The sequence below is a fragment of the Protobothrops mucrosquamatus genome, unplaced genomic scaffold, assembly GCF_001527695.2.
Source record: "Protobothrops mucrosquamatus isolate PMUCROS unplaced genomic scaffold, P.Mucros_1.0 scaffold589, whole genome shotgun sequence".
Classification (NCBI taxonomy): Eukaryota; Metazoa; Chordata; class Lepidosauria; order Squamata; family Viperidae; genus Protobothrops; species Protobothrops mucrosquamatus.
The window spans coordinates 96246-111933 of NW_015386888.1; the positions used below are offsets into that span (position 1 = coordinate 96246).

The window sequence follows — 15688 nt, forward strand, 5'->3', positions numbered from 1 at the left end:
CGCTTCAAGGTGTTAGTAACAACTTTTAAAGCGCTCCATGGCAATGGACCTAGGTATTTGCAAGACCGCCTCCTACCAAATATCTCCCTTCGACCAGTCCGCTCCCACAGAGAGGGTCTCCTTAGGGTGCCGTCGGCCAGTCAGTGCCGGCTGGCGACCCCCAGGGGGAGAGCCTTCTCTGTGGCAGCTCCTGCCCTCTGGAATGACCTACCCCCCGACCTATGTACAACTACGGACCTGCACCTCTTCTGCCGAGCCTTGAAAACCCATCTATTCCATGCGGCCGGCCTGGCGTAGTTTTGATTGGGCTTTGCTAGGGGTTTTATATGGGGTATTTTAGAGCAGGCTTTTTATTCAATATTTATTGTGATTTTTATTATTGCCTGTTCACCGCCATGAGTCCCGTAAGGGAGATAGGGCGGTATATAAATTTAAATAATAAATAATAAATAATAAATAACAAAGTTGTGTCTTCATAGCAATAACCAGAAGAAGGTAGGCACAGTGGACTACAGTGCCACAAAGATAGAGAAGCTTTAGGAATGGAGAGTGGTATAAAGAACATGGTCTTTGTGGTATTCAGTTGTGGTGAAGAGCTGTGGTGGTGCAGTGGTTAGAATGCAGTACTGTAAGCTAATTCTACCGACTGCCAGCAGTTTAATCCTGACCGGTTCAAGGTTGAGTCAGCCTTCCATCCTTCCAAGGTCAGTAAAATGAGGACCCAGATTGTTGGGGGCAAGATGCTGATTCTGTAAACTGCTTAGAGAGGGCTTGGAACACAACTGTAGTAACCTAGCACCCATTCGCTCACTGCTGAGAGACTTAAACTTGCCCTAGGAGTGCAAGACTGGATCCAGGAGTGTATTCTGGACTGGTCAACTATGAGTAATATATGGAGCTTCTAACTTTGAATTCCCAGTTTTGTGGACAGCACCTTCATAGAATATACCATTAGCATTAGAGCAAGAAAAGCAAAGTCTTGTGGCTGGCCCTCTTGAGAAAGTGAAAGAAGCCTACATCAGTATGAGCCACCACACCCCAGAGAAACTCAGATAGGCTCCAAGTTTAATAAGATGATAACATTCAATGGCACAGCACTCATGTCAATGTCAAAGTAGAGGAGTTCCATCATGCTCCTTAAGTTCCTTAGCATTTTCTATACACAGAAGTGAACTTGCATCATTGTTGATAAGAATTCCAGAAGCATCAGAAAAGTCACTGCATTGGTCTTTGCTATGACACACAAATTGGCTTCAATAGGGTTACTCAGCAGGCATTTCACTGGGCCTCAAAGTTTTGCACAACCTATTTTTTCACTGCCTCGCTGCTGCACAAGCATTTTTTGCGCTTCCTGCTATCTTTTGGATTCATCCTGACACCAACCATATTAAGAACCTTGCTTCTTCCTTCTGACAAATGTTCAGACAGAGCATAAGGAATAGAGTATAATGAACTATCTTCTACTCCACTCGCTCTTTTGTCAGTTTTCTGAATTTCATTTATAAGCTTCCCTCTAATGGTATAAATTATAGCTATGACTCACTACTGGCTCTTTCTTTCTCTGCCCCTCCCCTATTCAGACAACTCTTTAACAATTAACAATGAAATTTCTTTGCATTTGATACTATAAATAAAATCTCCTTCGCCTAGAAAAATAAATCTTCTGAAACAGAAAATAGTTTGCTGTTTTCATAGCTTTGAAATGGTAGCTAGACTAACAGAGTATCTCAGTGAAAGGTAGCCTCATAAAACCACAGTGATATCAATTTTATAACTGCTGGCATAGCATATTTAACCAAAATATAATGCATTCAATTGTATACAATGTTAACTTTGGTTAATGCTGACCTCCGTTAGGATTTTTATTGTTTTCCATACTGTGTGGATCAAAAAAAATGCTCGAAGATCTAGATCAGTGTTCCTCAACTTCGACAACTTTAAGATGTATGGATTTCAATTCCCAGAATTCCATGGCCAGCATGTTGGCTGAGGAATTCAGGGAATTGAAGTCCATAGATCTTAAAGTTATCAAGGTTGAGAATCATGGACGTAGATGTTTCTTCAGATATGGGACCTACAGGCTAGATGAGTTTGTCAATATGCTTTTTTTATTCTTGACAAATATGGTGGATGTATGGATTTAGACATGTTGTCCTTGGGCACCATTATTATTATATTGCTGCTTTGTTTTTTGCTGTTTTAATCGTATGGTTGCTACCCAAAGTCACAATTATGAGATGGCATACAAAATAGACAAATTAGGAGATCAGCCAGATTATCCATCATAGGAAACCTAACCAAACAACAAAAGAACCCATATAGCAGCTGAAATATATTCCATAGGACACCAGCCCCTTATGCAACTGCACGCTATGCCCTCTATTATCTGATTATTTTCTAGACAGCATCTCTTCCCCCGAAGATCATTCCTATATACCATTGCAATATCAGTTTGATAACTGGGAGCCACAAATAACTTGTTCAGGATAAAATAAGTAAGGGCAAACTAGTTTGCTGCTTAACATTAAAACCATCACAATAACAAACCGACATTATGTCAACAGGCAATGCTAATCCAGTACAAATAGGAGAAAAAGAAGACTTGGCTTCAGACATTGGGGGTCCTCCATCAATCAAGGTTTTTAAGAAGAGATTGAACAATCACTTGTCTTAAACTATATAAGGTTTTCTGCTTGGGCAGGGGGAGTTGGACTAGAAGTCCTCCAAAGTCTCTTCCAGCTCTGTTTTTTTTTTGGTTAAGATTAAGGAGTAACTGAGTTTATCTTCCTAAGCTCGAAAATTCATAGGAATGGTGAAGGTGGCCATGATATAAAAATATGTCTTGCAACTTGGGATAATGATAATAACACAAGCAGAGAGATACCACATTGACCCAAAAAAGTTATTGTCCAGGCCATGGTATTCTCAATGTAGCACATGGCTATGAAAACTGAGCCATCAAGAGGCCGAGTGAAGAAGAATGGATGCCTCTGGATTGTGCTGCTGGAAAAAATTGCTGTGCCACAGAAAGAACAAATCATTCAACACTAGAGGAAGTAAACACAGATTGCTGACTGAAATCACCAATAAGGGCCCTGGAACATAAATATTTTAGATAAATAATGTGAATGAAAGAGTCACTGGACAGCTCTTGGCACTTGAAAAACTTGAAGGCCATTGAAAAAAAAAAGGCCAACAGAATACAAGATGGTTAAATACTATCACTGGTGTGGTTGCTCACAATAGTTGTGGCTTTGGTCAGAATCATGAAAATAGCATCAAAGGCTCATATTAAAAGTTCCACCCTTTCCTGCATGCACAATGTTCTGATATAAGTTCTAAATGGGTTTTGTTATTTTTCCTCTTTCCTCCCATTCCTGCTGAGATTGTGGTGGAAACTGGAGCTAAGTTGAGGGGAGGATGGAAAAAGCTAGCTAGCCTTGAAGCTCATGGGAAAGAAAGAATGATACCCTCCCAAAACTTCATAGTGCTAATGGTATAGGCCAGTGATGGCGAACCTTTTAGAGACCGAGTGCCCAAACTGCAACCCAAAACCCACTTATGCATTGTCTGGTGCTGGGTGGGTGTGGTCCATTGGGTGGGTGTGGCCCATTGGGTGGGCGTGGCTGCGGTGGTAACGGCAGACTGGGTGGGACTAAAAGGTTCAGTCAATCAATTCCAACTTTGCAAGATCTTTTTTTTTCTCGCGAGAAGTTGAAATTGACTGATTGATTGAACCTTTTTTTTTTGTACATGGTGGTGGAGGCCTAAAGTGAAAAGGTTTTATAAAACCCAGCTGAAGGCCTAGGACTGGGGCGACGGCACACGTGCCCACAGAGAGGGCTCTGAGTGCCGCCTCTGGCACCCGTGCCATAGGTTCGCCAACACTGGTATAGGCTGCTGCTTGAGCAGTGTGTTGTACTAGAAGACCTCCAAGGTTCCTTCCAACTCTGTTATTCTGTTAAATCTAGCAGTTCAGTACTGAGTAATTTAGTCTGCCAAGAATCCTGTCCATAAACATACCACTCTGATTAACTCCTTGTGTTGGAACCTGGCGGTTCCTCACACATGACATGAGATGGATTAGGTGAGCATGAGCCTATGAAAACTCAAATATTTTTGAGTTACTCACTGACAATCCTGGTAAATGATGTTTATTGAGTTAAGAGAAGTTGGAAGCAAATGAATGACTGAATAACAACGGCTGCTATTCTGGTACAAAATACATGTTGGAATCTACCTTTGGATATATTGAAATTGCAACAAATGATGTCACTTCGTTCAGAGATGTGTGAAATCTGCTAGATAACTGGTTCCATATAATGGGTTGGAAAGGGCAAAATAGACTGTTGCTTTAAAATTCAACTTTCTCAAAACCGTTTTCCTGATGAAGTAGAAAGCTTGACTTGCTATATGAATAGCTTTTTGGCTAGCAAAAGTGTAAGAGGGAACTTCAGAAAAATTGAGCTGAAGCTACTATAACTGAATTTTACCTATGTCTGTGCATGTGTGTGTGTGTTTCTATCAATGTTGAATTTTTTTTATACTCAGTAAAACTGAATTATGTGTCAAGTCTAACAACCTTGATTTTTCCCCCTTAAAATTAGTCTTAGGGAAAAAAAATCTCCTTCATTATAAATACGTTGCTGCCATATATAATGGCTTTCTGATTGATAAGTCCCAGAGCTACCTTAGCTGGCAGTCTTTTAAACACCAATCCTTCATCTGGATTTGAAGAGCAATGGGGGCACCTCTCTCTTAGTTAGGCCATTCATTTTTACCTGCCAATACAGTTTGATGAGCTTGCTGGTATGCTGGTCTCTTCCTCCAGACAGCCAATACGTGTAGTCAGCAATCATGGTGCTTCTAGTGACACAACAGAATTAGAAAATGGAACATATTAAAGAGTAGCAAGAATAAAAACAAGAATACACAAAGGTAATGTTTATGACAGAAAGGCATAAGACATAAAGTATATAAACTATGGAACTATCAGAGCAGAAGTTAGGAGATCTGCTGTGCAAAATCTAATCCATTGAATTGGCTCTCCAAGATAAGATAAGATAAGATAAGATAAGATAAGATAAGATAAGATAAGATAAGATAAGATAAGATAAGATAAGATAAGATAAGATAAGATAAGATAAGATAAGATAAGATAAGATAACCTTTATTGTCATTTTTTTACTGTGGACACAACAGCACACATCAAAAATGAAATTTAGTTGCCCGCTCTCAAAGTGAAACACATACATGACACACACCTAAACATACTATGAACAACATATGTACAGACCCACATCCCTACATATACATAGCAAATAAATATTAAATACTGTCCGTCTTGAATATATAACGGAAGGAGGAAGCTTGAGAGTTCACAAGGTTAATGCTGTATGGGATGAAACTATGGCTGAATCTGGATGTTCTGCTACGGATACCACGAAGCCTCCTCCCAGAAGATAACAAGGAAAACAGGTCGTGAAGAGGATGTGTAGTGTCCCAGATAATCTTGCAGACTTGCCCTGTCCTTTTGTCAATGGAGAAAGTGTAGCAATAAGACAAAACTGAAAGGGTATCCACCATTGATGGACAGCTTTTGTCTTTTTCTCTCCCTAAACTAGAGAACCATTTCTGGCTGTGTTTGGATAACCTGGCTAATTTAGTTAGAAGCTATCCTGGGACAATTCTCTGTGTGCTGGTGGCTGATAATCACAAATGACTGCTCAGTTAGGGAACAGCTTTCTTTGATGGCTTCCTAGTAGTTGTGAACATGACTGGGAGGTTGTCATTTTCTGCTGTTCTTTAATTGAACCATTGGATTTTCCATGATGTTCCAAGTAGAGTTAGCACAACCAGAGACAGCATCATCTTTTCTTTCCCTTTTTCATCACCCCAAGGCAGGGACAAAATATACAATGGAGAGAAAGACAGAGAGAAAGAAAAGAATTCTTAAAGAAAACCCATTTCTGTAACTCATGATTCCATCAGGACCCAATTAAGTATATCATGTGAATATGGTAACTGAAAAACAGGAAGTTTCCTTTCTTTGACATTTAGCAAAATCTGGCTTTGAGATCTTATGTTTGGGATCTTAGTTCAGGGACATCTGGCTTAAGAGAGGGTTGATGGTTCATCATCTCTGGTTTGATTCTGGAATCCAAGATTAAGTTTTGCACTTTGACATCTTTATTTTATTTATTGTTGTATTTATGGAAGTATAGTTTTGGGGCCTATCCCATATCACTCTAACAAAAAAACTTTAGATGATGGTAGTTAAGCCCAGACTAAAATAGGAATGGGAACTGTTAACCATGGTTGTAGGAGTCCTTTAGGTTTCCTCATTGCACTCCAAGTTATGCAGTTTTCCACAAGTGTTCAATGGGGTCACAATAAAACTCTCAAATCCAAAATAGCCCTTTTCCCAAGATAATGTCTTCTTCTCCAGAAGATTCTATCCTGGTCCATTTGAGAACATTCTTCTATTCATTTTTGACAATCTAGGTCAGTGGTTCTCAACCTTTTTAATGCCGCGACCCCCAACCAGTCGTAAGTCGAGGACTAAACCAGTCGTACGTTGAGGACTAAACCGGTCGTAAGTCGAGGACTAAACCGGTCGCAAGTTGAGGACTACCCAACCGGTCATACGTCGAGGACTTTCCCTGCCCGGGAGCACCGCGCATGCGTGGTTCCGCCCCCTGCGCCGGCCGAGGCGTAGCTGGCAAGCGGCAGAGATGGAGCAGGCCGACCACCAGCTGGCCCAGCCCAAGGGAGGTAAGGCACCCGCCGAAAAAGGGGAAAAAAATGGCGGACAGCCTTGCTTGGCGACCCCCGTGAAATGGTCGATCGACCCCAAATGGGGTCACGACCCATAGGTTGAGAACCGCTGATCTAGGTGCTCCTCCCTCCCACTCACCTCCTTTGCCCATCTCTATAAAAAGGATCTGTTCATAATAGTGTGTCTTCATAGTTGTGCTTATCAAAACCAATAACCTCCATGGAAACACAGTCTTATGAGATAGCAAAATATGAGCCATTATTCTCCTGGCACTTGATACGTGTTTCTACATGCATTGTGAATATGCAAGTATTTTGTCTATCCCCCAAATGTTTAATTTGCTTCACTTTAAAGTATTTAGGGAGGGACCCATCACATTGTATACAGGCAGAATTTATGCACACATAGATTCACAGTGTGAAGATTGTGTCAGAGAATATCTCAACCTTGTGGCAAAGTCAAGTGTAGTTCACCTTTGATTATGTTACAGTAGAAATTATGGAATGGACCGATGGGAGGAAGGGAGAAAGATTGCAAATGCTGCAACTAATTAACTATGCTTTAGTATCCCAAGTGTTGCAACAACTGCCAGTTCCTCTTATTAGGCTGGGAGGATATTAAAAACTATTGTGCAGTGGATATTAATGCAAGCTTTAACAGACTTCAGAAAATCACTTTGCTTTTATGGTAACTCCTCCAATACTCCTCTCAGTTTCTTTCTCTCTGGAGGTTCCAAATCCAATTAAATGCAACTAGATGTAATTCCAAATTGTCACTTTAGTCAATTAAACATATAATAATCTTGTGTGTCTAATTACAAGCACAAAAAGTTTATTTGTTGATGTTTTCCTACCAGCATGTAGTTCCCCATCTCTCTCGTGCCCATCCTGTTCCCTCACCAATGTATTTATTGCTCCTTGACATTACTGTAAATTGACTCTGGAAGTCTCTCTCTAGTTAAAAAACCCTAATCCCAAGAGAGTAGTAATGCTACTCCAGGACATGTTTTCACAAGCTGCATTATGTTCTTAATGAGATATGGCCAATTGAAAATAAAGGAAATGGAGGATTTAAATCACAAACAGTTCAAAGTCATTTGGGTGTTATGGAAGAGGAATGCTACAGTGATACTCTGGATAGTCATTCCCACCAGACGTGCTTCATCTCCCAGTCAACATCTCCAAACAAAATTTTGGGAGTTGAAGTGATTTTTTTCAACTTCTGGATTTTGAGAAAGGTAGCTGTGTAATAATTTTTCCAGTTACTACTTATGGCTGTGAAATGTGGACTCTGAAAAAGGCAGATAGGAGAAGGGTAGACGCCTTTGGACTGTGGTGCTGGAGGCGACTATTACACATCCCATGGACTGCAAAAATAGCACTTAGCAATAGCACTTAGGCTTATATTCTGCTTCATAGTGCTTTACAGCCCTCTCTAAGTGATTTACAGAGTCAGCATATTGCTAAGTCATAAGGCTAAGTCAACCTTGAGCTGGTCAGGATCAAACTGCTGGCAGTTGGCAGTTAGCCTGCAGTATTGCATTCTAACCACTGGGCCACCATGGGTCATAATAACATAAATAACAAACAAAGAAGTCCTAGATTGAATATCACCAAAATATCACTTGAAGCCAAACTCTCCAAACAGAAGTTGTCAAACTTTGGTCAACTCTTGCGAGCTGGCTCACTCAAAAAGCAATCATGCTGGGAGCAATCAGTGGCTGGACACTATAAAGGATGACATTGGGGTGACTATGGCAGATCTGAAGGAGGTGATACGAGATAGAGGGGCATGGAGAATGCTGATCCATCAGAACAATTAATCAATGGAACAGCTTGCCTCCTGGAGTTGTGGGTGCTTCATCACTGGAGGTTTTCAAAAATCCATTTGTCCAGGATGGTATAAAGTCTCTTGTCTCGAGCAGGAGGTGAGACTAGAAGAACTCCAAGGTCACTTCCAGCCCTATAATTCTATGTCTGTGTCTAAGGAATCACATGGCAAGTTTTGTTGATGCCTGAAATACACATGCACAGTAATAGATAAGAGCATTCTCTTTAAAATCCACTGAGAATACTAAGCAAGACTAGTAGAGAGTACTAAGTATAGTAGACCTGAAATCATAGACTTTGACATTTGGCATTGAAAGATGATAAATATTACATCATCAGATGGTCTTGGTTCAAATTTTGGGGTATTACATTAGTGTAATTAAGTTCTAGTTTGGATTATCTAGAACAGTGGCCCCCAACCTTTTGGGCACCAGGGACTGGTTCCATGGAGAAAGGTTTTTCCACAGATTGGAGGGTGTGTGGTTTCGTGTGCTGCCTGCGTCCCACAGATGGGGCTTTGCTTGTTTGTGCGGACCAGTTATTGGCATGCCGCAGACCGGTGCCAGTCTACAGACTGGGGGTTGGGGACCCCTGATCTAGAAGTTCTTCAATTCTTTGTGTCAGATAGTACATTCTAACCTAGGTGGCTTGTGGCTGAGCATGAAGCAATGAAACAACGTAGGTGTGACTCACATACCTTTTCTGTGCTCCATAGATGCCCCAATTAGAACATGCAAAGAAGAAAGGAAGTTTCAAGATGTATTTTAACAGCACAAACACTTCCAGCTGGCATTATTTGGAAAAAGCTGTGAGTTATATAAATTGTTGTTAATTCATTACACAATCTGACACTTCCAAAGCAACCATAGTTTTAAGATATTAAATTCCACAGATCTGTAGTCTCAAATGTCATCTCTCTCTTCACTCATTGTGGAATGAATGCTATTCTGTTGCCTTTGCCAAGTCACTCCGCTGTTTGCCAAGTGAAATTAGTTGGGGCAGAATAAGCTAGTGGCTTGCTTTCTCCATATTTGCTATTGGCAGCGTAGGCTGCATCTTCTCATCCATTTCATTGATTTGCAAATGTAACATTTCTCTCTCTCTGTGTCTTGCAATAAAGCCATCCCGCTCCTATATTGCAGGGTGAAAATTTATATTGTAAAACAAATGGATCAGCCCCAGAAGATGCTGCTACAAGTGGGCTGTCATTTTTATGGATAGACTTCTTTAATGTAGTAAAATGAACAATAACTAGAATAATGATTTGTCTGCATAATTGCTAGGATAATGATGTAATGCATAATCGCTGGGAAAATTCACTGGGAAAGTTCTGTGTCAGTAATATGTGTCTAACCAAATGTGCATTGCACATAGATACTTTGTATGTAGCAAAACCTTCCATTGTATGCCCATGAGAAACGATCCAAATGTATTACAATGTGTATTTCCATGTGTAGTCCTTTTGTTCCTGAAAGAAGGATAGTATAAAACTGAAGTCTAATCCCACCCTCCTTGTTCAGAATTGCATGTCTCCATATGCCTCTGAACCTGCGCAAATAAACCTCTCTGCTAAACCCCTCTGGAATTTGTAAGAGTTCTTTCATTTTCCACAAGAATTTAACAAAAGTGGCTCCATCCTATTATTGCCCTCCAAGCTCTGTCTCAGAGAGACTGGATTACAGATTCTAGTCTTCAGCAAGAAGTCAGCAACAAGGTTCTCCTGGAACCCAACACCACCCTTCCTCCCTTCGAAATGGTGCTAACAGTTTTACACAATGAAATTACAGTTATAATGTTTCCAGACTAAACATCTTAACCCACCTCTCTTGTGAGGACCACATGTAGGGAAATGTTATTAACTGCATTTATTTACTTACCAAATGTATACCCTGCCCCCAACCAATTGACTGTTGCCAGAAGTCATGTGGAAGGATGCCAAAAATCTACCGTAAGCTCTCACAAGGTTTTGACAAACTATGTCAGATTGTGTTAGAGCTTGGGATATGTTAGATGAAAAATGACAGCTTTATGATCTCACAAGTTTCAGATAGTTTTGAAGAAGACATCCTAAACACCACATACATTTGCAAGGTGATTTCTTTGACCTGGTCAAGCTGGTTCACTTTGTAACAATTTAGTGGAATAAAGTGAATAATTATAATGTAAGTGGTTTCTGAATTACTTGCCTGAGATGGTGCTAGGTTCTTGTGGTCATAATTAAGAGTGGAAAGGGCATTACAGCAGGGACAGTGGATATAAAATTTATTAGGGTGCAAAAAACGAAGGCCAAGTGGCTTTCTCAGTTTTTCACGAGGAGAATGAAAACTTGAGGGGTCCTTGATGCTCTCTAAACTTGGTTGTTTTCTTGCAGACATTTCATTACCCAAACTAGGTAACAACATCACCAACAACCCCTCATTTCAACCCTGAACTACAAATATTCTCCTTTATTGGTAGAATGAAAAGTTCTACAGTTTCTGAGGAATACTAGCTGGCGGTAATCGTAGATAATCGCAGATATGAAAAAGTATTGAAGTTGGAAAGCTATGGAACTATTTCATGCAAAAGCTCATTGCATTTTAGAACCACTGTATATTTTATAGTCCATTGTCCTAGGGTAATGATTGGAAAACTTGGGCCTTTTGGATATTATTGAACTTCTCTATGTCTTGACACAGAGACTTCTCTATGTCTTGACACAGATAAAGATGATAGGAGCCCTAGTCCAATGCCATCTGTAGGGATAAAAGTTCAATTTTTGGTTCAGTATGCTGTACAAACTCAGAAAATGGGTTAATTTAGTAAGCCAATTAACCTGTTGTATGAATCAACCTCAAAGCAATTTCCAAGTAACTGAGATCAAGAAGAATCTAAAATTTTAAAACAAACTAACTAAAACGAACACACTCAACAGTTTGATATAAAGTTGATCTAGAAAAAAAACTAACATCCCTTTTTTTTGTACAATCAACAACAATTTTGTGTGTTTTAGGACAGTGAAGTTTGATCTGCATTGTAGTTGAGCCTATAAGGCTGCAGTTAATGGATATTATTTGCTCTATGTTGCCACTGGGTGGAGTCAAGACCTATGATAGAAACTAGAGGGCACAATTACAAAGTTTGTACTTTATCTTCTTCAGCTCCTTTGCAGATGTAGATGGATATGCATTTTTAATCAACAAAATTCTATGTTGTGCTCCAGAATGAAAGTGATAGCATGCAGATCAGGTTAGAGACATTACATCTATGGTGACTAAAACCAGGCTGTGTTGGTCTGTAAAATATTTTTTTTTCATAACAGCAATTAATCACATACCTTTACCTAGGCACCATACAAAACTAAACGAAACACAACAATTCCAAAATTCTATGCAACAAATTTAGTTTGCAACTTACCAACCAACCCAGTAAAACTAATATATACAACTAAAACAAATTGAACCAAATAACTATACAAAGAAATGCCCTTTGTAGGCATACGTAGATTCTTAATGTAAGACAAATGCAACCTGCAAACTATCAATATTAATGATATTAAGGTAAAATAACCAGGTTCTGCAATAATACATTGGTCAAATAGAATAATGATTTGGTAATGATTGATTATGTGCCATCAAGTCATTTTGACTTCTTGCAATCACATAGATAGATTCTCTCCATGATGATGTATCCCTAATTGGGTCTTTCAAGTCTTCCAATAGTATACTCATCAGTATTGTAACTGAATCCATCCATCTTGCTGCTGGTCATTCTCTTCTTCTCTTTCCTCCCACCATCCCCAGCATTAGATCCTTTTCCAGAGAACTAGATCTTTGCATAATCTATCTAAAGTACAGTAGTATAATTTAAGTCTGGTCATTTGTGCCTTGAGTGCGAACTCTGAGTTGATTTGTTTGATGAGCCATTGGTTTGTTTTCATGGATTTAGGAGATATTCTCAGAAGTCTTCTCCAACACCAAACTTCAAAAGAATCAACACTCTTCCTTAAAAGTCATCAACCTTTCATAGAGAATTGACTCCAGAGCCATGGACCCAAGATCTACAAACTTCAAACCAGAAAAGAAAGAGAAACAGAAAAGGAGAAGAATGTAAAGAGCAAGCACAGCTGTAGGGAGAAACAAGACCTGGTAGACGTGTGTGTGTGTGTGTGTGTGTGTGTGTGTGTTTGTGGGTGTATGTATGCATAAGAAAATGAGACTGGAGGACTAACTTGAAAAGCCCTGTAATGTAATGAAATATGGGTGTAGTCTGAACAGCCTAAATGGCCCTGTTTTGGATTATGATCAAGTGATGATGTGAGAAATCAGGAATACTCGCCAAAAGACAATGGCAGCAAACTAAGTATAAAGCATGCAATAAAGCTACAATTTCTTTCCTCAATGTTTTCAAATATCATACATATTAATGCGACAAACATTTGTGATCATTGCTGCAATAAAAGTCAAAAAGGTCCCAAGTCAGTTGATTATTAGTCAAGATCCTGAGAACAGAAGTAGGAGAAATCTGAAGATAAATGGGAGGAAACACAAAAGAGAATGGGAAGGATGATCAAATCACTACACAATAATCTTCATTAGAAGCCCATCTCAGGAGAGGTTGTATATATTAGAGCAGTAATCAACAGCTACCTATTGATCTGTTCTTTTAATATTGTCTGCTATATTTTTGATGCAGTTTTCAGAGATTTTCATTTCATTTTGTAAGCTATTTTCTTGCCAAAAAGCAGAATAAAAGTATTACATTTTAATGCTTTTATTAAAGTCAGAACTTGAGGTAATACTGGCTTGGATAAGGAAATGGAACTCTATCTCCTCACTCAGTCTTCTATTCGTATCTAATGGATTCATTTTCACAGATCTTTGATTCCTTACCTGATGATGTGCCTCTAAGGATCTGAAGCTGCTATCAGTAATTGGATGACTGGACCAGAGTTATCTATTTTCTGATTACATTTAGGAAGCTCTGTTGGTTCACCCTGAGCTGTATCATGACTACATCATTTAGTATTTAACACTGATCCTACCTTTCAAATAATCCTTCCTTGGCACAGTTGAAGGACTACTTTGTGCAGCAAAATAGTAAGGCTCTGAGTTGCATTTGGTCTCTGAAGAAAGAAAGCTTTGAACACATGGGAACAGATGCAAAAAAAAGGGGCAATAAAGATGATCAGGGAAATGATAAGACCTAGGAGGAAAGACTGAGGTATGTTTATTCTTTATACAAGACATCTGAAGAAGACACAATCGGAGGAATCACATAGAAAAAGAACACTCAACATCTCTTCTATTTTGACAGAATGCCAGACATACAGCAAACAGGAAGGCAAACACTAGTTGAATGTCAAGAAAAAGTCTCCTACTGGTAACAACAATTGGATCTTGACTCAATCACCCAGAGAGATTATGAACTCTTCCTCATTGGATGTTATGTCTGGACAATCATCTAGGTCAGGGGTGTCAAACTGCTGGCCCGCAAGCCGGTTGCATGATGCAGAGGCCGTGCCCATCCCTGCTCCGGCAATGCGAAAAAAGTTGCGATACGTCGCAACACATCATGTGATGCCATAAGTTTGACACTCATGATATAGGTGATATAACATGGGATTCAGGTATTGAGTAGAGGCATGATTGCAGTGGTTGAATTGTCCTCTTCTCTAAGTGGATGCAGTTGTGTAAGGAATGATTGGATTGAATGACCTCAATGCCATTTTAGTGCTATGATTCTGGGATGTATGTCATCAGGATTGTTTAATTGAATGGAAACTAGAGTGAGCCAGCCCTGCCAGGCAGACACCATGAGAGACAACTTTAGTAGCACACAGCAGTGGGGGGAATGCTCTGAGTGCAAATTGTAATTACTCTCGCCCTACTTGGGGCCTATTTTAACCTTAAACCTTAAACCTTTGGTAGCGAAGCTTCTAAATCATATCTGCTTCTAAAAATAACTTAGATTGCAGGACTTCTTTCCTTTTTCACTTTCCCTTCCCTTCTTTCTTTTCTTTCCCCTCTCTTGTCTATGACATAATGCTGCAGGAATATATTTCTGGCTGGCTTCAGCTCTCTTTGCAACCTGCCAGCACATGAAACTTCATCATATAAAATAGAAGCCATTGAGTAGTGGCATAAGGCCTTCAGCATGCTGTTTGGATTATGTATGTATTCCCAGGTGATTTGAGCAGGATATTGCTGGGACCAGTTGCAAAAATAAATCTCCTGCAAGGCACTAAAATATTAAGTGCCAGGATAAATCTCTATGCTTCTTTCTCTGGTACAGTATTTGCCATTAAAATAGGAACTCATCCTGAGGTAATAAGCCATAATATCTCTGTTCCCAAAGCAGATCAGTGGCCAAGGGTGAAAGTTCTAGAAACTGTCCTTTAAAAATAACAATCATTGTGCCAGGCAAGAAAAGTAGCACCTGCCCCAATATTGGCTACAACTGGTAGATTAGGAGGGCAGAACCAAACAGAAGCATAAAGAAGGCATTAAAATATATTAAATATAGTAGGAAAAAAAGAGGTATAAAAGACAGTATTATTAGCTTTGTAGAGCGTTCTTGGCAAGCCAGGCAGGGATAAACAAGATACTTTGTTAATTCTGTCTTTGCTTTAAACATACATGCTTTGCTTTAAAAAAAATGCAAACATCTGCTGGGTTTATCTCCTTATATGTTTCAATCAATGAGACTGCAGCATGCTGGAAGGCATTTTTAACCCTTTCCTATCTTGTTATTCTGAAGCTTCTGCTTGCTTACTAGCTTGAAGAGACATGGGCCTACTGATGAGAATGAGAATGTTCCAGTTCTGTAAATCACAGTTTTGGAACAGTATTTGTTGTCAAGATTGCTTCAAGGAGAAAAAAAAATCTCCTCTTCCTTGCCGACTGCACTCCTTACAGCTCTCAGTCCTGGTGCATACGATTTGCATGTAAATATATCTACACATTAACACCATATTGCATCAGGAGACGTAAGTTGAAGGGCCTTCAGTTTATGAGTTGAAAGATACACAAATGCCTTTGAGTTTTGTGTTCTCTCTGGAGTGTGGGATTCTTGATGAGCAGGAAAAAGAAAACCACTGCAA

General features: G+C 39.6%; 1 protein-coding gene across 1 annotated transcript in view; it reads right to left on the minus strand.

Annotated features, from left to right (window-relative positions):
- SPATA16 (spermatogenesis associated 16) overlaps window positions 1-15688 on the minus strand; it is a 168546-nt gene that overhangs the window by 68098 nt on the left and 84760 nt on the right. The window contains exon 4 of the mRNA XM_015817427.1: window positions 4782-4866. Within this exon, the coding sequence (XP_015672913.1) occupies window positions 4782-4866 (85 nt within the window). The remainder of the gene's footprint in view (window positions 1-4781; window positions 4867-15688) is intronic.